The sequence below is a fragment of the Acomys russatus genome, chromosome 2 (assembly GCF_903995435.1).
Source record: "Acomys russatus chromosome 2, mAcoRus1.1, whole genome shotgun sequence".
Lineage (NCBI taxonomy): Eukaryota > Metazoa > Chordata > Mammalia > Rodentia > Muridae > Acomys > Acomys russatus.
In genome coordinates, this window is record NC_067138.1 from 105,278,920 (window position 1) to 105,298,249 (window position 19,330).

General features: G+C 45.0%; 1 protein-coding gene across 2 annotated transcripts in view; it reads left to right on the forward strand.

Moving 5' to 3' along the window:
• Pgm1 (phosphoglucomutase 1) overlaps positions 1 to 19,330 on the forward strand; it is a 56,191-nt gene that overhangs the window by 35,858 nt on the left and 1,003 nt on the right. For both annotated transcript variants that reach the window (XM_051164700.1, XM_051164696.1), the window contains exons 8-10: positions 10,697 to 10,832; positions 14,111 to 14,294; positions 15,747 to 15,881. In XM_051164700.1, the coding sequence (XP_051020657.1) occupies positions 10,697 to 10,832; positions 14,111 to 14,294; positions 15,747 to 15,881 (455 nt within the window). The remainder of the gene's footprint in view (positions 1 to 10,696; positions 10,833 to 14,110; positions 14,295 to 15,746; positions 15,882 to 19,330) is intronic.

Sequence of the window (19,330 nt, forward strand, 5' to 3'; positions counted from 1 at the left end):
TCCTGCTAGTAATTTTTTTTGTTGTTGTTGTTCTCCCACAAGTGCTGCCCTGGGGGAAAATTTAGACTGCCTAGTTCCTGAAATAGCAGAGGGAGCTGATGAGCCCTAAATCAAGACATGGTTTATTTATGACAACCTGGTGAAGTATACACATTCAAAAAGCAGTGGGTACATTTGGACAGGAGGGCTGGCGTTACTTTCAGAGGATCACAACTGCTGAGACAGGAAGTTTGGGGCCTTCTTGGCAGCATTGGACATTGAATCTCTAGGGATTAAACACATGATAAACACAGTTTTCTTCTCTTAATGGCCAAGGAAACCTTTAACAAATGTTTTCATTTCTAAGAAGAAATATAGTAAAGCAAGTCATTTTTTTCTTGTTTTTATGTAAGAAAAGGTTTTGGCATGGCATTAAATCTTTCTGTTTTGTAGAGCCAAGTTTTCTGTAGTAACAAGTTATGATTTATCAGGGTTAACTAAAGGAGACCTTGAGGGTGAAACTTACCTTGATGAGTGATAAAAATGTAAAATTACAGCCCGGGCATGAGGGTCTAGACATGGACTGAAGTTGGGACAGGGTGGCATGGGGTGATCTGCTGACCTCTGCCCGTTTCTGGCCTTCCCATTCTCATCTCTTCCAACCCAAACACTGGCCTGCATGCAGGCGTCCTTCCTGGTTCCCTGCTGTCTCACTGCACCTACATCTCTTCCGGTTGTTCTTGCAGACATCTGCACAGGCATGTGCTCATCTCCAGCCAGGTTACCAGCCTCTCAAGTTAGTCCCACCTTTTACGTTCTCTCTGTGCAACATTTTAAAGTAAATGACCTCATCTCTATGGTCACCCTTTAATAAAGAAGAGATCACAGCCAAGCGTTTGCCAAGCCCTGCGATTGATTGAATGCGGTTCATGCTGTGTTCATCAGGACTGATCTTCCCTTGGAACCCAGCGTTTGTGGTGGGAGGTCCGAGCAGATAGACTCCAGGCAGGTTTTTATGCAGTTCCAAGCAGTTCATTGTTCTGCAGAGAATGGAAGCACCTGTTGATAACAAACTGACCTGATAGAATTGGGGTATTAAGAAAGATAAGTGAAGCCAGGCAGTGGTGGCACTTGCCTTTGATCCTAACATTTGGGAGGCAGAGGCAGGCGAGTCTCTGAGTTTGAGTTCTGGACAGCCAGGTTTATACAGGGAAACCCTGTCTCAAAAAACCAACAACCAAAAACAAAACAAAACAACAACAACAAACAAAGAAGGAAGGAAGGAAGGAAGACAGGTGAATTTGAGGGTTGACCAATGTCCACAAAGGATACTAGATTTCCCAGAATCCTGGGTCTTTATTAAGAGAATATAAGACACCACTTAGTCTTGTCCTGCTCCACCAAATGAGGGTGGTGCCACTTTAATCTGAGAGCTACTCCTTGACTGTGAGATGGTCTTTTCCCATGGAGTTCAGCCAATCAGGGTGTAACACCAGCCGTTCATATAGTCCTCCCCTACATCCCACGTAAGTCATTCTTCAGCATGGAAGAGGAGCTCTTCAAAAGCAGACACTGTCTAAACGGTTGGTCTTGTGTCCTTAATGGGCTGCATCAGTGCTAAGCCTAGGGAGTGGAGAAGAGTCAGGTTTCCTAGAGTATAGAGTTATGGAATAATGCTAGGTTCCTGAAAACTACTTGAGAAAACTTGAATTGTCATAATGATATTAGCATTTGAAAGTTCCAGAATATTCTAGAAGAACCCCTTATTAACACAGTTTTACTCAAACATGTCAGGCCCTCCTACACACACACACACACACGCACACACACACACGCACATACACACACATGGACATACACACACATGCACACGCACGCACAAACATTTTATTCCATGGGCCCATTCAGGAAGCATCATGCAGGATGGATCAAAGCTGAGCAGGAGTCTGTGGCACTGGCTGACAGAGACGATCCTGGCAGCTAGATAGCACAGCTGCTGTCTTACATAGCAGACCTTCAGGCGCCAGCAGCAGCACTCAGATCCTGCTTTCTCCAGGCTACCTATCACTCCTTCAAGGAGCAGCCATTCTTCACCTCACGTTGGTGGCTGACGCCCCTCCCCCATCAGCTTCTGAATGCTTCTGCTCATCATGGTTCTCATGGAAGCCATGCCCCAAACTGAGCCCAAATTTTCCGGGCCTCGCAGCTGAAGAGCGTGCGTGCTGATTGGTTCTAGTGGGCTGAGCGCTGTCCTTCCATTGGTGCAGCTCACTAGTGTTACTTCTAGGAAGTTCTGTAATACTGTGGAGCCTACCGATGTTTGTGCATGATGTGGGTACCCTCCCTCCAGGAAGATGCTCCTTGTTATATTTGTGGAGCTGATTGCTTTGAATGAGAATGCCAGGCTTCGGACTCAGGATCGACCAAGTTGGTTCTTACTTATTAACCCATTCAACCAAACCTGCTGCCAGCCATGATTTTCTCTTCCCCTTGATACTTTTTATGTTAAAAAAAAAAAAAAAAAAAATCTCAAAAAACACAGCTCTTCTGTCTTCAGAAAAAAAAAAGGGAAATGGTTAAACAGTTTGTAAGAGATAAACAATTGTTAAGTGTGGTGAAAACTAGCCTGCACACTAGTCTCTAGTGCTGTGCCCAAGTGCAGCTGAGCTCCCTGGCCTGAACTCTGGGTCCCTCAGGTAGAGGCTCTGGTCCACCTCCCACAGCTCTTCCTAGTAAATGTTCCCAGAAGTTCTTCCACAGCTTCTGTCAGGGTGGAAGGTATGGTGTTTGTGCATTCTCCAAGTGACGGCAGGCAGTTTCTTAGGAAAGCCTCCGTGGCCCTTTAGCGTGAGCTTCTCAGGCGCCATGTACTTACCCCCTGTGCTCACTGCAGTGGTTTTGTTTACTGCTACTTGTGTTGGCTGCACTAGACCGTAATTTCCGTGAGGACAGGGACTTCATCTCTCCTGGTGTCCGTTCTATTCAAAGAGCCTCCTGTGTGGCCCAGAGTAGAAGAGGTGCTGGGCAAATGCTGCTGAGGGAGGGAGCAAGAGCATTCCTTCCTTGGCACCTGCGTTTAGACAGGTGGATCCCTGCTGGAGGGAGGGAAGGACCTTTGGACATCATTGGATTTAATTTGCAGGGTGATTCTGGGACCGTATGGGACAGTCAGTGCCTTTTTGGGTTTTGCTTTTCTTGAACATAATGAAGAATCCTCTTGTAGTGTGATGGGGCTCTTGTGGGGACTCAGCCACATTCCCAGTCCAGAGTCCAGGGCCAAGGACCCTGTGGTCTCCGTGGGAAGAAGTAAGCTTCTAAAAGGAAAAGATGTACAAACAAGCCAGACTTCAGAAGCAACAGCTCAACGGTGTGAAACAAACCAGAGGCCTGGAAAGAGCAGGCCTTGGTACTGGGGATGCAGCGTTACCAAGGATGCACCTGTCTGCTCTCGATGCAGAGACTGCAGCTTTCTCACACAAGTACCATAAACACAGGGTCTGAACGCAGCCCAGACCTTAGCATTACCTGTGCCAGGGATAAATGTTAGGGCTCAGCACTGGGGGCTGAGCTGGGCAGTCATGGGCCTTGTTTTCAGTTGATCTCATGTTTGGTCTTAGAACCATGGGTAGTGATGTACACACAGTAGCAGTGGCAGTGGAAGTTCTGACCCTCTTTGATCTCCTTAGGAAACTCTAAGTTAAGTCCATTGAGTAGTTCAGAGTGTCACTAGGATTTGGGAAAGGGAGGGAGGAAGTGTGGTTGGAGATGAACTTGCTATCTCTTGGAGACTTGCCAGTCAGTCAGGATCTTTCTACAACTAGAGACTTGTGACAATTTTTTCCTTATCTCATCTTAAAAAATGGTAACATATCATTCAGGAATGATCACTTGAGTTAATACATCCCGGGATCTACTTCATATTAACCTTCCATGTTTATATTTCTTTGCACCAACTCATTCCTTGATTGCTCACTGAACTTGACTGTTTCTTGATGTTAAGTTAGGTTGTGTGCATTTGGTTAGCAGATTTTCCTCTTGGAGGGTTCCATGAGTTTCTACCTTTGAGAGAAGCCAGACCCTAGCTATTAATTGCAGGTGTACAGTGATGGGACGTGTTGGACCAGGTACCCAGGGCTTTCTACTCAGAGTGCCTCACTGATTGTATGCTATAGAAGGTCAGATATTCTATCCTTCCATTCTGTTTGCATAGCCTTGAGCACATTTCCTCATATACACGGAGCATCCAGGGAAGATCCTGGGTCCATGTCTGGAGATGTTGTAGGCAAACTACCCCAATGGGACTAGGTTTCGACCCTAGTTATATTCAACTCGGGTACACTGTCACCTGCATGTCTGCCTCCTCACCCATGTCTTTGTGCCCACCTGCAAGAATGAGACACATGCCTTGGTACTTGGAACATGCTGGCATTGATTCTCTCTTGTTGGCTATAAAGTGAAGTTCCTGTTGAGACGGTTCCTGTGGTCCAGGCAGGCACTCAACAGAAAGCGAATTCCAGGGCAGCCATGAGGCTGTGAAGGAGAAGTGCTGAGCACCGAGTGGGAGCTCCTGGGGGGGAGGGGAACAACCCCTTGAGGGTTGGAGTCGGGGAGAAGGCTTTCTGTGGAGCCAGTCCTTTCCAGCTGACACTAGTTGAGCACAGGAAGGGAAACAGGAGGCATGGCATCCAGGCAGCAAGAATTGGCCGTTCTGGGGCAAGCCCTCCTTGAGAACTGCCCTGAGTGAGTGGTGGGCACATCACATAGTGAAGAGTAGGAGATAGTCAGGGCACTGGTAGCAATAGCACAGAGGGTCAAGAGTGCTGTCCTGAATGAAAGCAATTGCGGGAGACATTAGCCAGGCTACTGGGGTGCATGGAAATTTCTAAACAGAGAGCTGCGTGTTCAGAGGAATAGGAAGAGAGAGAGAGAGAGAGAGAGACGGGCAGGCAGACGAGATACTGATACTTTAGAAAACTCCATGTTACATTTTTTTTTCAGCTGTCCCACCCCTGTCTCAGGCTGTCACCTGGCAGAGGCAGATGCCAGCGCAGCTCCTGAGATGCCCAGGCTAGTAAATGTAACCGAACCCCTAAACCGTTAACTTTTGGCTCCCTCAGCCAGGGTTGACATTTTTCTTGCCTGTGACCCAGAGCACGCCCTGACTGAGCTCAGTTTGTCCTTACCTCAAGGTGCTGATTAAGCTGAAGCGAAGTGACAGGTGTTGTAAGATGCTGAAAGGGCAGAATTCCCAGGGGCTCAGTTAGGCCCTGCGCTGGGGCAGAACTCAGCACTCCATTTCTGCTGGCTGGCGACAGTGCTGTCCCTTCCTTACATTTACCTGAGCTTGGCGTTTTGTACCTTAAAAAAAAAAAAAAAAAAAAAAGAAGCTCAGGAGCCGGGTGTGTGTGTGTGTGTGTGTGTGTGTGTGTGTGTGTGTGTGTGTGTTTCCACGACCTAGAGGAAAAAGGGTCCTGGATTATAGTTTTCTATTTTTCCTCCCAGTATGTGTAATGAAAAGACATGTTTTGAAAGCTTAATATGGAGAATGGAAAACAATTCTTTCCTCAAAAAATGTTGTTTTTTTTCTTATTCCTGATAGCATCTTGCATTTGTAGTATAAATGCAAGGTCAGGGCATTACAAACCAAACAGTTTGTAAATCCCTACTGGGTGTTTCACAGCTGTGTGAGAGGGCAGCCTTCTCTTTGTTTTTGCCCATGACTACCCAAAGGCTTTGAAAAAGTGAAGCAACCAATTTAGACCCAGATGGCTCCTAGGAACGGCAACTCATGTTGACAGATTTTGTAACCCTCTTTATAGAACCACAGCTATGAAAGCAGATTAGCAACTCAGGCACCATACCTCTCATTAGGAATCATTGCTATTCACCAGAGCACTGAAAAAAATGGAATTTTTTCCGGCCCTCCTGAGGATTAACCAGATTACCTGGCCTTTTCTCCGATCCAAGGTTAATAGAACACTTGGGAAGAATCTGAAGACCTCACAAGTAGACTAGAATACATGTTGATGTCACCCAGGGCAGGTGCTTCATTTATGATAGTGAGGGTATGATTTAGTTATTTCCAAATAAATTAGTCAAAGTTGGTATGATTTTTAGGTTTCATTTTTATTTCTCATGAAAGAAAATAAAACCCTGCACATCTTATTTAGATATGGAAATATCTCCACTTTCAGTCTAGCACTCACCCCCAAAAAGGAAAAAAACTCCAGTGGTACACACCTGCAGTTGTCACAGCACTTGAAGGTGGAGATGGAGAGCTACAGATTCCCAGCAGGGACACACAGGGAGACCTGTCCGTACAACAGAAAAGGGGCCGGAGAGGTGTTCAGCAGCCAAAGGCAGTTGCTGCTCTTGCAGAGGACTGGGCTCAGTTCCCAGCACCCATATGAGGAGGCTCACACCCCTGTAGGGCCAGTTTAGGGGTTTTGATGCCCTCTGTGGCTTCCATAGGCCTGTGTATGCTTGCAGTGCACATAAACACACACAGGCGCAACATATACTCCTAAAAGTAAATCTTTAAAAACAAAGTGGAGCACACATAAAAATAATTCCTAACTATCATGAATCTCCAGGATATTGGGGAAGTTGCCAGAATCCTCAGGATGACCTGTTCCAAAGCAGTTCTGTAAATGCCAGGAGAGGCAGGGAGCTTTTTATTCCTTAAAATAGGAATAAAAGCCAAAGTCTGTAGATAATGAAATTGTGTAAATATTTCCTAAATATAAAGCTGTATAATGTACTGCCTGTAGTCTCTGGCCTTGCAGCATCTGGATTTTGGGATGTCACTCTGCTTCTTGTCCTGCTTGGTTTTTGTCAACTTGACATAAACCTAGTCATATCTGCGAAGAAGGAATCTTAATTGAGTAAATGCCTGCATTAGATCAGCCTTTCGGCAAGCTTGTAGGACATTTTCTTGACTAATGATTGATGTGGGAGGCTGAGGCCACTGTGGATGATGCTACCCCTGGGCAGGTGGTCTTGGCTGTATGTAAAAGCAGACTGATCCAGCCATGGGAACGATCCTGTGAGCAGCATCCTCCAAGGCTCTGCTCCAGCCAGTTCCTGCCTCCAGGTTCTTGTCTTTAACTCTTGCTCTCACCTCCCCTCATGCTGGACTTCAGCTGTAAAATGAAGGAAACCCTTTCCTCACACAACATAGTGTTTATCACAGCAACAGAAACCCTACTTTCTAAAAGCAGCATCTATCAAAGAGAAAAAGGTTGGAATGAAAAGTTTTTTTTTTTAATAAGAAAGGGAAAGTTGTTGGCATAGATGAATTAATTTACCTGCTCATTCATGCACACCTTTATAGTTTCTTGCTACATTTCACATGCTATGCTGGTCATTAGAACTAGTTACAAAGATAACAAGCCTTTTAAGAAGTGCATTGTTAGTAGGGAAAACAGACCGTGGGGCTCAAGGAGTACAGTTATCAGCCCAGAGGTCTTGCTTGGGTTGCTATAGAGGAAGAAAGAAAAAGGAACATAACTGCTCAGGGAAGTTGGGACCTAGTCTCAAAGAGGAGAGGATATTTGAACTGGGTCTAAAAGGGTGAGGACAGGAAGGAAGGATACTCGTTAGCATGTCTACAAAGTGGCCAGCACCATTCCAGATACTCTAAAGCACGAAGAAAAACAAGACCAGGTGCTAAGGCAAGGAGGACAGAAAGACTTGTAAAGAATTCACTATGTGCCTGGCATGGTGGCACATGCTTGTAATCCCAGTACTCTGAGAGGCAGAGGCACACAGGTCTCTGAGTTCAAGGCCAGCCTGGTCTACAAAGCTGTCGTTTTCAAGACAGGGTTTCTCTGTGTAGCCCTGGCTGTCCTGGAACTCCCTCTGTATACCAGGATGGCCTTGAACTTGGGTATCACCCTGCCTCTGCCTCCCAAGTTTTGGGAATTTAGCAAGAACCTCAGCTCAAAGAAGGATGTGTCACAGTCACTAAAACTGGTCCTTACTGGCTCAAAGAAAGCTGTCCTAGAACAGGCTTGCTTGCTCAGTAGCAGCTTCCCTTAAAAGTTGGATACTTTCAAGACAAATCTGTTCAATGGAAAAAGGATAGCATCTTCAAGAAATAATGCTGGTCTAACTGGATGTCTACGTGTAGAAAAATGTGGTTAGACCCATATTTGTCACCATGCACAAAACTCAAGTCCAAGTGGATTAAAGACCTCAACATAAAACCAGAGAAACTAAATCGGTTAGAAGAAAAAGTGAGGAAGAGCTTGGAACACATTGGCACAGGAGACAACTTCCTGAACAGAACACTGACAGCACAGGCCTTAAAGTCAACAATTAATAAATGGAACCTCATGAGGCTGAGAAGCTTCTGTAAGGCAGGAGACACTGCCGTTAGAACAAAGCAACAGCCTACAGACTGGGAGAAGATCTTTACCAGTCCTACATCTGACAAAGGTCTAATATCCAAAATATATAAAGAACTCAAGAAATTAAACACAACCAAACCAAATAACCCAATTGAGAAATGGGGCCCGGAGCTAAACAGAGAATTCTCAACAGAGGAATATCGAATGGCTGAGAAACACTTAAAGAAATGTTCAACCTCCTTAGTCATCAAGGAAATGCAAATCAAAACAACTCTGAGATTCCATCTTACACCCATCAGGATGGCTAAGATCAGAAATTCAAGTGACACCACATGCTGTTGAAGATGTGGAAAAAGATGAACACTCCTTCATTGCTGATGGGAATGCAAAGTTGTACAACCACTTTGGAAATCTATCTGGGGCTTTCTCAGAAAACTGGGAATAGAGGTTCCTGAAGACCCAGATATTCCACTCCTTGGAATATACCCAGAAAATGTTCCACTACACAACAAGGACATATGCTCAACCATGTTCATAGCAGCCTTATTCATAATAGCCAGAACCTGGAAACAGCCTAATTGTTGAAGAATGGATAAAGAAACTGTGGTACATTTACACTGTGGAATACTATTAAAAACAAGAAAATCCCAAAATTTGTGGACAAATGGATGGGACTAGAAATGATCATAATGAGTTAACCCAGAAGCAGAAAGACTCACATGGTATATACTCACTTATAATTGGGCACTAGCCCAAGAGGCATATCCCACAAAAGTCTTCACTTACCAGGAGATTGGGATAGATGTGAGGACGTCCTACTGGGACTCTAGGTCAGAGAAATATAGGAAATGGGAAATAGAAGGAGGCAGAGGGTCCTAAAAACCTACAAGAAGAACATCATAATGGGTGGATTGAGGCAGGGGGGGTCTGCTCAAACTATTGCACTAGGGACAATACAAGTAGTAAACATCGAACCCCTACTCTGATCTACCCAATGGACAGGACATTCTCCACAGTTATGTGGAGAGCGGGGACTGACTCTGACATGAGCTCTGGTGCTCCATATTTGACCACCTCCTCTTGGTGGGGAGGCCTGATGGCACTCAAAGAAAGAATAAGCAGGCTACCAAGATGAGACTTAATAGCCTATGACGATACAGTGGGGGAGGAGGTCCCCCGCAGTCTTAGACCTAGGGGAGGGGAATAGGGTGAAAGTGGGAGGAAGGGAGGAATGGGAGAATACAAGTGATGGGATACCAATTGAGTTGGATACTTTCTTCCAGTTACTTTTCTGAGGGGTGGCAGCAGTGTACACACCAAGAGCCCTGTGCTTGAATCTCATTCCCCCTATGCGTCCCACAATGCCCAGGGGTCTTGTCACTCAATCTGTGGCTTTTTGTCAAGCAAGTACAAGTTGCTCATTGTGGTTTATCATCTTAAAAATGCCAGCCCTTGCTACCTTATTACAAAATAATTGGTTCTTTTTTTTTTTTTTTGTATGAATTTCTTGTTGTATCTTTGGTGTGTTTTTTATTTAGGTCTTGCTTTCCTATTAATGATATTCTTTTCTATTCTAACTGTTGTAAATATCAGTTTTACAATTGTAACTATATAGATTCCTTAAAATGTATCAATAGTGCTATGTAGAAATAGGCATTTTAAGGTAGATAAACATGTCAGTTGTTTCTCTTTATGAATAATGGCTTTACCTATATTTATTATTTATTTCTCTCGAGAGTATTTTTTTTGAGAGAAGGCCTTGTATAGCTCAGGCTGGCCTTGAGTTCTGGTCTTCCTGCCTCCACCCCAGCCCCCCAGTGCTGGGATTACATCATTCCCAGCAGGGTCTTAAATGTCTAAATTTAAACAGTTTTCTTTTTAAGGAACAAACTCTGACGTTTCTTTCTAGCAATGAGCCAGTTATAGTAACATCATTAACAACAATCTACTGTTTTCCCATCGGTTCAAAGTGAGACTTTATTAGCCTGACTCTCCCCTGCATCTGCATCTGTATCTGCGGGCTTTGTTTTGTTCCCAGTGCCATAGGCTGTGTTCTTTGCTGAAGACTTGCAATAGCCATGTTGTCTATTGTCTATTTAAGATGGGTTTGGGACTTTTCCTCCCACACTAATACTTTGTAACTGATACACCAGGCCCTACTGAATCATCCCACAATGCTTACTGACATCTGCCTTTGATTCCTAAGTTACTTCCATTGTTTGTAAGTATTGTGCCACTTTATTGAACTCATGAGCCCTTCCGTGCCTTGAAGTCTTCAGGAGAGCCCCTTGACTGCTTTAGTAGCCTGTGTGCTGCTTGGCTTGCTCTCAAGTCCTCCTGAAAAGCCGTGTTTCTCATCGCCACAGGCTCTGACCACATCCGTGAGAAAGATGGACTGTGGGCTGTCCTGGCCTGGCTCTCTATTCTGGCCACCCGCAAACAGAGCGTGGAGGACATACTCAAAGACCACTGGCAGAAGTTCGGTCGGAACTTCTTTACCAGGTAAGACACGGTCTGCGTTGGGTTGGAGAGATGGTGGGGAAGTTAGCAGAGAGAATTCTCAGGCCAGCAGCGTTTTTCCTGTCTGTAATGATGCTGGCACCCATGTTCACACAGCTTCTTTACCTGGGAACTTTGATCAGGGTCAAGATGACGTTAGCTCTTAAGCCAGCCATACAGAACAGGCTGGGGTTTGGGGGGGGGGGTTGTTGTCTTGCTTTCTTGTTGTTGTTTGTTTTGTTAGCTAGACTAATCAAAATAATAATGCTTTATAAACATTTGTAAATTTATCCATCAGATTGGCAGGATAATAATATTAGATTTAGATTCCCAGAAATAGATTTAAATTTTATTTCTTTTCTGAGTCAGGAATTCCTTTAATCTTTGTGTTCAGTTCTCATCTGTAGAAAGAGGAGTATTGACTTGGCTACTGAGCAGATTAAATGAAATCGGAATCTTGAAGTGTTTTGTAAACTCTAGAGCTCAAAATGTCTAGTATGTTTCTCCATAAATTCTGGGAACAATGTTCAGTTCAAATCGGGTTTTCTGACTCATTAAGTAGGACCCCAGTGGCTATTTGTCATCCTCTCATTAATTGAGCCAACAAATATTTAGTACCTGTTTTTCTTTCTCCCAGGTGATTATAGAGGAAACAAGATATTTAAGAACACTTAATAATTCTTCTTTACCATATATGCTTTTACTTTAAAAATGTATTAAAATGTTGGGGGGCTAGAGGTGTAGCTGAATAATGAAGTGTCTATGTGGTCACTATGTGGGAGACTTTGGGTTCAAGTCCTAGAAGCCCCCAATGTTTTTTTACCCTTTTTTTGTTGTTATTTTTTGTTTGTTTTGAGACATGATTTCTCTGTGTAGCCTTGGCTGTCCTAGACTCACTTCGTAGACCGTTCTGGCCTCAAACTCACAAAGGTCCACCTGCCTCTGCCTCCTGAGAGCTGGGATTATAGGTGTGCACCACCATGCCCAGCTCTTTTTTACCAGTAGTGTTTTTCACTGTTTCTAATTTGTTTATCCTTTAATAAGCATAAAAATTGAATAATTGTTTCCCTGGATCTTACCATTCTTATGAAAAGGGATTTTAGATAAAGCATCTACATGTAAGAAGTTTATGGTTATAATTTCTCTGGGCCTTATTCGTCTTTTTAGTTTTGTGTTTTATTTTTATTTATTTATTTTGGTTTTTCAAGACAGAGTTTCTCTATGTAGCCATGGCTGTCCCGGACTCATTTTGCAGACTAGGCTGGTCTCTGCCTCTCTGAGTGTTGGGATTACAGGTATGCACTACTGAGCCCGGCTTATTTTTATTTTTATTTTTATTTTTTAAAGACAGGGTCTCACTCTGTTGCCCTATCTGGCCTTAAACCTTAAACTCACGGAGATCTGCCTACCTCTGCCTTAGTGATAAGAGGCATGTGCCACCATGCCTGGCTTTTTGTTTTGTTTTGCTTTGTTCTTGTCATCCCCCACCCCCCTTAGTTCCCTTTTTTAAAAAATAAAATAAAATGAGTGCATTAGACCAGATGTTTTTAAAAGTTCCACTTAGTTGCCTTTTAAAAAATAAAATAAAATGAGTGCATTTTTTAAAAGAAAATAAATGTATGTATATTCTAGAGCAGATAGTGTATGGTTTTTAGAAAATCGGAAAAGCATCCAACCCTGAGCAACTTGAACTCATCAATCTTTTAAGAGGATTCTGGTTAAATTGCTCTTTTGTTTAAAGCATAAGTAAAACCTTGCCATGTATTAGCACAAAGAAGTCCTGGAACCCAATCGCTGGTGCCCTGTCTAGGGTCAAGAACACCTGGGAGTTACAGTAGCAATCATGGACTCACTCTCTAGGTCCAGAGTTTCACAAAAGCTTGTCTGGTCTTATGCTCTGGTGTCGCTTGAGTCATGCAGACACTGTGTCAATAACCTTTGAATAGACACAAGAATGAAATGACAAATGCACAGGGATCAGAATGGAAGAAGGTTGAGTGGTGTTCAGAGCTACACTCCTGATACAGAAACATGCCTACATATTGGAAATGTTTCATCATATTTGTATTACTTATCAAATACAACTGCCAGTCAAGGACTAGAAATCCAGTCTTTAGAACCTGCATTTCTGATTTGTTCTGACTTCACTGTACCCTCCGTTCACGGAGCAACAGTGCTAGACACTTCCATACTGTTGCCTGTCGTAATCCTCAAGACAATTAGTTGATAAGACCATCAAGATTTCAAGAGTCAGGACAGCTGACCCATCTTTGCTGGAGTCACAGCTTGCTCTGTCTGCTTACAAAGACAGGATTCTTTCCATTCTAACCCTGTGTGTTTGGGATTTAAAAATCTTCTCTCCCACATACCCAAAGGTCACAGACTTAAAGTGCAGAAGCCTGCTTGTAATTTCTTGCTCTTTATCCTTTTAAGTGGGAGACAGCTTCAGCTTCAGCAGGGAGGGGACTATTTTGTCTCAGCTTCACAGACTCCTGGAGCCGGTGTAGGTTGGCTATAATTCTGCAGTGTGCCTCGTGTCTCGGAGGTGTTATCTTGCACATCTTGTGTTGCAAACAAATGGATCCTGCCATCTTGAACCTCTGTTTCAAGAGGACGTGTGCTACCAAATTAAGAAAAGCATGCTAGTCTTTTCAACGTCACAGGAAAGAGATTGAGAGCAAGCCTTGAAAGAGAAATAATAGTCACAGAATTTCATGTTGTGGTACAGCTGTTTTCTTTCCTTGACGCCTTATCATCCACTTAAGGCACCTTCTGCCAGGCTGAATTTAAAGCAGAGTACAGGGCCCGCTGAAGAAGGCTGGTGTTTGGTGCATAACTAGTTAGCTCTTGGCTGCTAATCTCTGAAATCCTGGCCTTGCTTGAGGAAATTCCCATGGAGGCTGGAACTGTGCTCAGCCACAGCCTCATAGCTTCACACAGCTCCCAAACAGAGGGCAGGCCCAGCCGTTGTCTCATAATAGTGGTAGGAGTCTGGACCAGAAAGGCCTGTGAGTCATGTGCCGCTGACCTAGAGTTATGTTCCCTCCTTAGGATGAAGGGTGTGGCAGTATGTAGTTCTCAGCTATTCCAGCCTTGCCCCTTTCTTCTGAACTTTTCTTTCATCCCCAGCCCGCTCCATCCCTGCTGACTGACAAGCACACAGCCTGTGCTAGCCTCCTGAAGGTAGATGGCTTTTGGGGAGGACTAATGATGGAGAAAGCACTGCTTGCCTCAGATGCTCAGAAGTCAACTCAGGGTCTCAACTACATATCTTCTTCCAGGTATGATTATGAGGAGGTGGAAGCTGAGGCTGCAGGCAAAATGATGAAGGACCTGGAGGCACTGATGTTGGACCGCTCCTTCGTGGGGAAGCAGTTCTCAGCAAATGATAAAGTCTATACGGTGGACAAAGCTGATAACTTTGAATACAGTGACCCAGTAGATGGAAGCATTTCAAGAAATCAGGTAGGATCAGACTGAGAATGCTAGAGGGATGCCCCGGATTGTCATTTCCAAAGCCTCAGGAGAGAAAAAGATGAAGGCCCTACTTGTGCTTCCTTGGCAAGTGTGGTTTTCTGGGGCAGCTGTTCTCAGCTGGATTTCTGCCAGGTTACATGTAGCTCTCATGCATACTCATAAGGAGAATTTTCCCCCATAGGTTTTTTTGCAGCCCCCCCCCACCCTGTACCTCCATGCTAGAACTCCTCGCGGCTCCCTCCCGTGCCCAGCTCTAGCACATCCTCATGCCTTCACCATGTGTGAAAACTCTGCATCAGCCCGGGTGACTGTAACTTAGGCCTTGTGACTCGCACAGATGTTGTAGTAAAGCCTTAAGGGCGAGACCAGTTCAGAACTCGAGACCTCAACTCTGCAGGCATCTCATCCAGGAGGGCAGAGCAGGGCACAGTGGAGCTGTGATCTGGGCCACAAGGAAGGAGACAGCAGTGGCACTTTGTAGGATTAGGAAACAAGAGCACTTAGCAGGAAGATGGGGTAGGAAAGAACATGGTCCAGAGTATACATAGGGAGATTTTAGAAGCTTCAGGCTGAAACATGAGGGGAGGGTGACCCTGGAATACTTCCAGAAAGTAAAACATGGCTGAGTGGGGTTGACTGTACCCTCTGCATTGACTAGCCGGAGAACACACCTGTGTATCCTGCCTGCTGGCCTCACAGTGAATCTAAAGAATGGTACAGTTAGAACTGTGAGGTGGTGACAACGTTCCAGGAGAGGCATGTCTTTTCCTCTGGTCAGTCTTTCATCATACAAAGCCCAAGCATACCCATAACGAGTGAAGGCTCTTAGGCACACGTCTGATGTAGCCCTTCTTCCTTACATGGAAAAATATCTCGGAGTCTTCAATCTCTCCCTGAGTGAGGCATAAAGAAGGAAGGAGAAGAAGACCCTGCACCCACACAGACCTCACTTTGAGTTATTATCATCCTATGACCCCTGGTCCGCGCTGGGTTGGTATGAGCTCCTACTGTCTAGGGCATGCGGCCCCTTTTCTGAGCTTCCCTACCAGTGTCTATAAAGAGCTCCTCCTCTCATCTGCCTGTAGTTCCCTCGGGAGCCACGAGCCAGATTTCTGCATCCAGCAGCTTTACTTTACGTTATTAAGCTTCAAACTGGGATGACCAGCCCATGAATCACAGGGAAATGGGCAGGGGAGAGAGCCTCATGGCAGGCAGCATCGCCAAGATCGCATCTCCCAGATGACCCTGGGAGTGCCTCTTCGTCTGGATGCAGGGAGAGGCTGATAGGAGGCAGTCTCACAGGGCTCCTTGCTGCCATCTATCAAGGATCTAATCCTCCCATGGATAAGATAGGTCTCCAAATGGACAGCTCTGGGCTGCCAGGTTTCTGTCTCCCTTTCAGCATCCAAGGAGAAAAACCCTTTGCTTATCTTTTCCCAGGGCTTGCGGCTTATTTTTGCAGATGGTTCTCGTATCATCTTCAGACTGAGTGGCACCGGGAGTGCAGGGGCCACCATCCGACTGTATATTGATAGCTATGAGAAGGACATTGCCAAGATCAATCAGGACCCCCAGGTAATGGCTAAGTCCTGCACCCCAGTTTGTTGTTTTGGTTCGAGGGAATGATCATGGTCCCCCGAAGCTGTGACATCACTGCCAGTTCTTAAGGACCCATCAGGTCACCAGCTGTACTTGCTTTTTGCTTTGTCTCCTTTGGTGTGTTAGAGCAAAAATGACTGGTAGCAACCACAATTAATAATTAGCTTTTCTGAACATTAGCTGTTTACTAAGCCCATTGCATAAATATAAATATGCACAGTTAATTCTTTCCCCCACTCCTCTGTCTCTTTCATCTCTGTCCCCCTTCCGTGTGTGTGTGTGTGTGTGTGTGTGTGCGTGCGTGTGTGCGTGTGTGCGTGTGTGTGTGTGCGTGTGTGTGTGTGCATGTGTGTGTGCGTGTGCGTGTGTGTGCGCGTGCGTGTGTGTGTGTGTGTGTGCGTGTGTGTGTGTGTGTGTGTGCGCGTGCGTGATATGTATATGATATATAACTGTGTTCCTGGAAGCCAGAGGAACACATCCAGTGCCATGCTATCACTTTCTACTTTATTTCCTGAGACAGGGTCTCTCAGCCTGAAACTAGGCTGACAACTAGCAAGTAACCCTTCTCCGTCTGTGCTCCCCCACCACAGTCCTGGGGTTCTGAGTATGTGCACAGCCATGCACAGCTTGTTTTTGTGGGTGCTGGAGATGTAACTTGTGGTAATGCTCATATAGCTAGTGCCCTTACCTGTCCTGGCCCCTCCTCATTTAATTCTCGAATTATATAGACTGCTCTTTTCCCTTGTGCTGATAAGGGCGTGGAAGCACTTACTAGGCTTGTGTTCTGTTCAGTAGCTGTTACATGAGAATGGATCTTTGCATTGCTCCCCGTATGATGTCTGGCCTGCCGATGATCGTGCATTGCTCTGCTTGGTAGATAATCTGCTCTGACAAAGCATTTGCTGGTTCCAGCTCTGGGGGTCAGGGACAAGCAGGGACAGGCAGTTTTATATGTTCATGGTACCTATGGCGTATGGAGAAATGAAAAGGATCGTGGACGTGGAGGATAGTCACCAAAATGGAGGAGCTAAAAAGGTCGGTGGTGCAGAGAGGAGTTTCCCCAAGTGTGTTTATCACAGCACTCATCTTGGCAGATGTCCCTGAGTCAGTACTTCATATCTACAAAGCGTGGGAAACAAGGCACGTTTGCTGTATTGGTGACTCCCAGCTCATGCTGTAGTGTAAAGGCTCAAGAAGGCGCACCCTGGAAGACGCTCATTTAAATGGCATATGCTCAAGAGTTCAACAGGCATTGTCCAAAGGCATACAAATGGCCGGTAGCTATGTGACAAGGAGTTCATGTTTATTCCTAAGAGAAATGCAACTGAAAGCCAGAACAGCCTCCAACCCGCTCCAACAGACTGGCTGTTAGCAAAGAGACCAGCGATCAGTGCTGACGCTGGGGATAGGAAGCACACTGGTTTGGCAGTTTTCAAAAATGTATGAACCCCTCACCAACAAAACAAATTACAGAGAACTTCCAAGTAGTCAACAATCTTTGTCTATGTGTCTGTCCAGAAAAAACTGGAGCTGTTATGCTGGAGAGACAGCTGCACCTCCTGGCCACGCAGCTATGCTCCTGGTTCTACCTGTAGGTCCATCTTTATTACCACCAGCACTGGAAGAGATCAAAGCGCAGTAAAGCCACGTCAGGCAAAGTCACTCCATCTTAGACGTAAGCGAGTCCTGCCCTTCGGAGCCACCTAGTGAGCTTGGAGAACATTTTACAGGACAGACCAGCAGAGGCAGATGCGATATGAACTTATTTATTTGTGGAAGCCAAAAAGAAGCAGTTTAACTCAGAAGCAGAGAGCAGGGACATTGGCAGGGCCTGGGCGGGGTCAGATGTTAGTTAAAGGGCAGAGACCTGAAGCTATGTAGGCTGTAGGAATTGTAGAGATCTTATAACCAACCACTTGATGCCTGTAGTTAGTAATGCTCTGTTAAGTGCTTAAATTTTTCTGAGGTCTTACTTAAATTCCAAAGACGAGTTGTTTCATGTTTATGGTGTGTCTTGATTTCCTTGTCTATAACACAGTGCAATGCTAACTTTACATTGTTATGTGGATTTTGGGAGACGGTGATTTTTAAATGCTTCATCACTGGGGCTAGCACATAAGATCAGCTTTTAGGAAGGATCAGGTCATGGCTGGAGAGATTCACGGAGGCTAGGGGCACTGGCTACTCCTGCAGAGGACATGGGTTCAGTTCCCAGCATCCACATGGTGGCTCACAACCATCCATAACTCCAGTTCCAGGGAATATGATGTGTTATTCTGACCTCTCTAGGCATTAGCCATATGTGGTACACATACGTACATGCAGACAAAAGTACATATACATAAAATAAAGAAATCCTTAAAAAGATTAAAATTTAAACAAAGCAGTTCAAGGCTGGTGAGGTGGCAAAGCAGTAAAGGCACTTGCTACAAAGTCTTATGACTTGAGTTTGAACCTCTGCAGCCACATGGGAGAAGGAAAGAACTGGCTCCCCTAAGCTGGCTTCTGACCTCCACATGTGTGCTACTGTATGCCTGTGTGCTCATATATTTGTGCAGACACACACACACACACACACACAATGTAAAAAAGAAAGAAATACTCTTATAATTGTTTATTTTCAAATTTTTGACTACAAATTTGTAATTGTAAAAATATTCAAACGAACTGTATTACCCTGGTTTTTTTTAAGTAGATAATTTAGTAAGAGGGTGCACAAAGTAGATAGTTTAGTAAGAGGGTGCACAAAGTAGATAGTTTAGTAAGAGTGCACACTTGCGTTGTTCCCAACAGATCCTTAGTTCTCAATCTTTTCATTTGGCAAAGCTGAAACTTGACCTTTAGGTGGCTTTTTCTTCTGTCAGTTCTTGCAGCCAACTTTCTGCTTCCGGTGTCTGAATTTGACTAGATAATTTGTGTGCAGTTGCTTTTGTTAATAAGGAGCTAGTGAGGGCCCGCTTCCCTCTCATACTTTCTCCAGGAGCCAGGTTCCAACTGCAGTAATCTCCACATCCTCGTGTGGTCTTGGCATCTCTAGAACTCGAACTGACGGCCCTGGAGTCTGCACCACAGACCCATAAGATAGCAGAGAAAGAGAGAAGGAGGGAGGTGGGCATGCTTATTTCTTTTTATCTTCAAGACAAAAGCCTGGCCCATGCTAGACAGACAGAATGAAAAATAGATTTCTTCAGAACCTACGTTCCCAGGATAGAAGACCAGACAAAAAGCTTGGTTCCCTCTGTGACTGCAGACACCGCCATCAGCTGGGAGAGTGTCTGCCTTCACTCTGTAGCTACTGAGTCTAAGCCCCAAGGGCAGTGGCATGTGGCAGGCTCAGCAGGTGGAGCTGGCTTCCCTGTTAGCATGGTTTAGTGCAGATGGAAGGCAGTAACAGCAGGCAAAGGCCATTTGTGTCCAGTCACTCC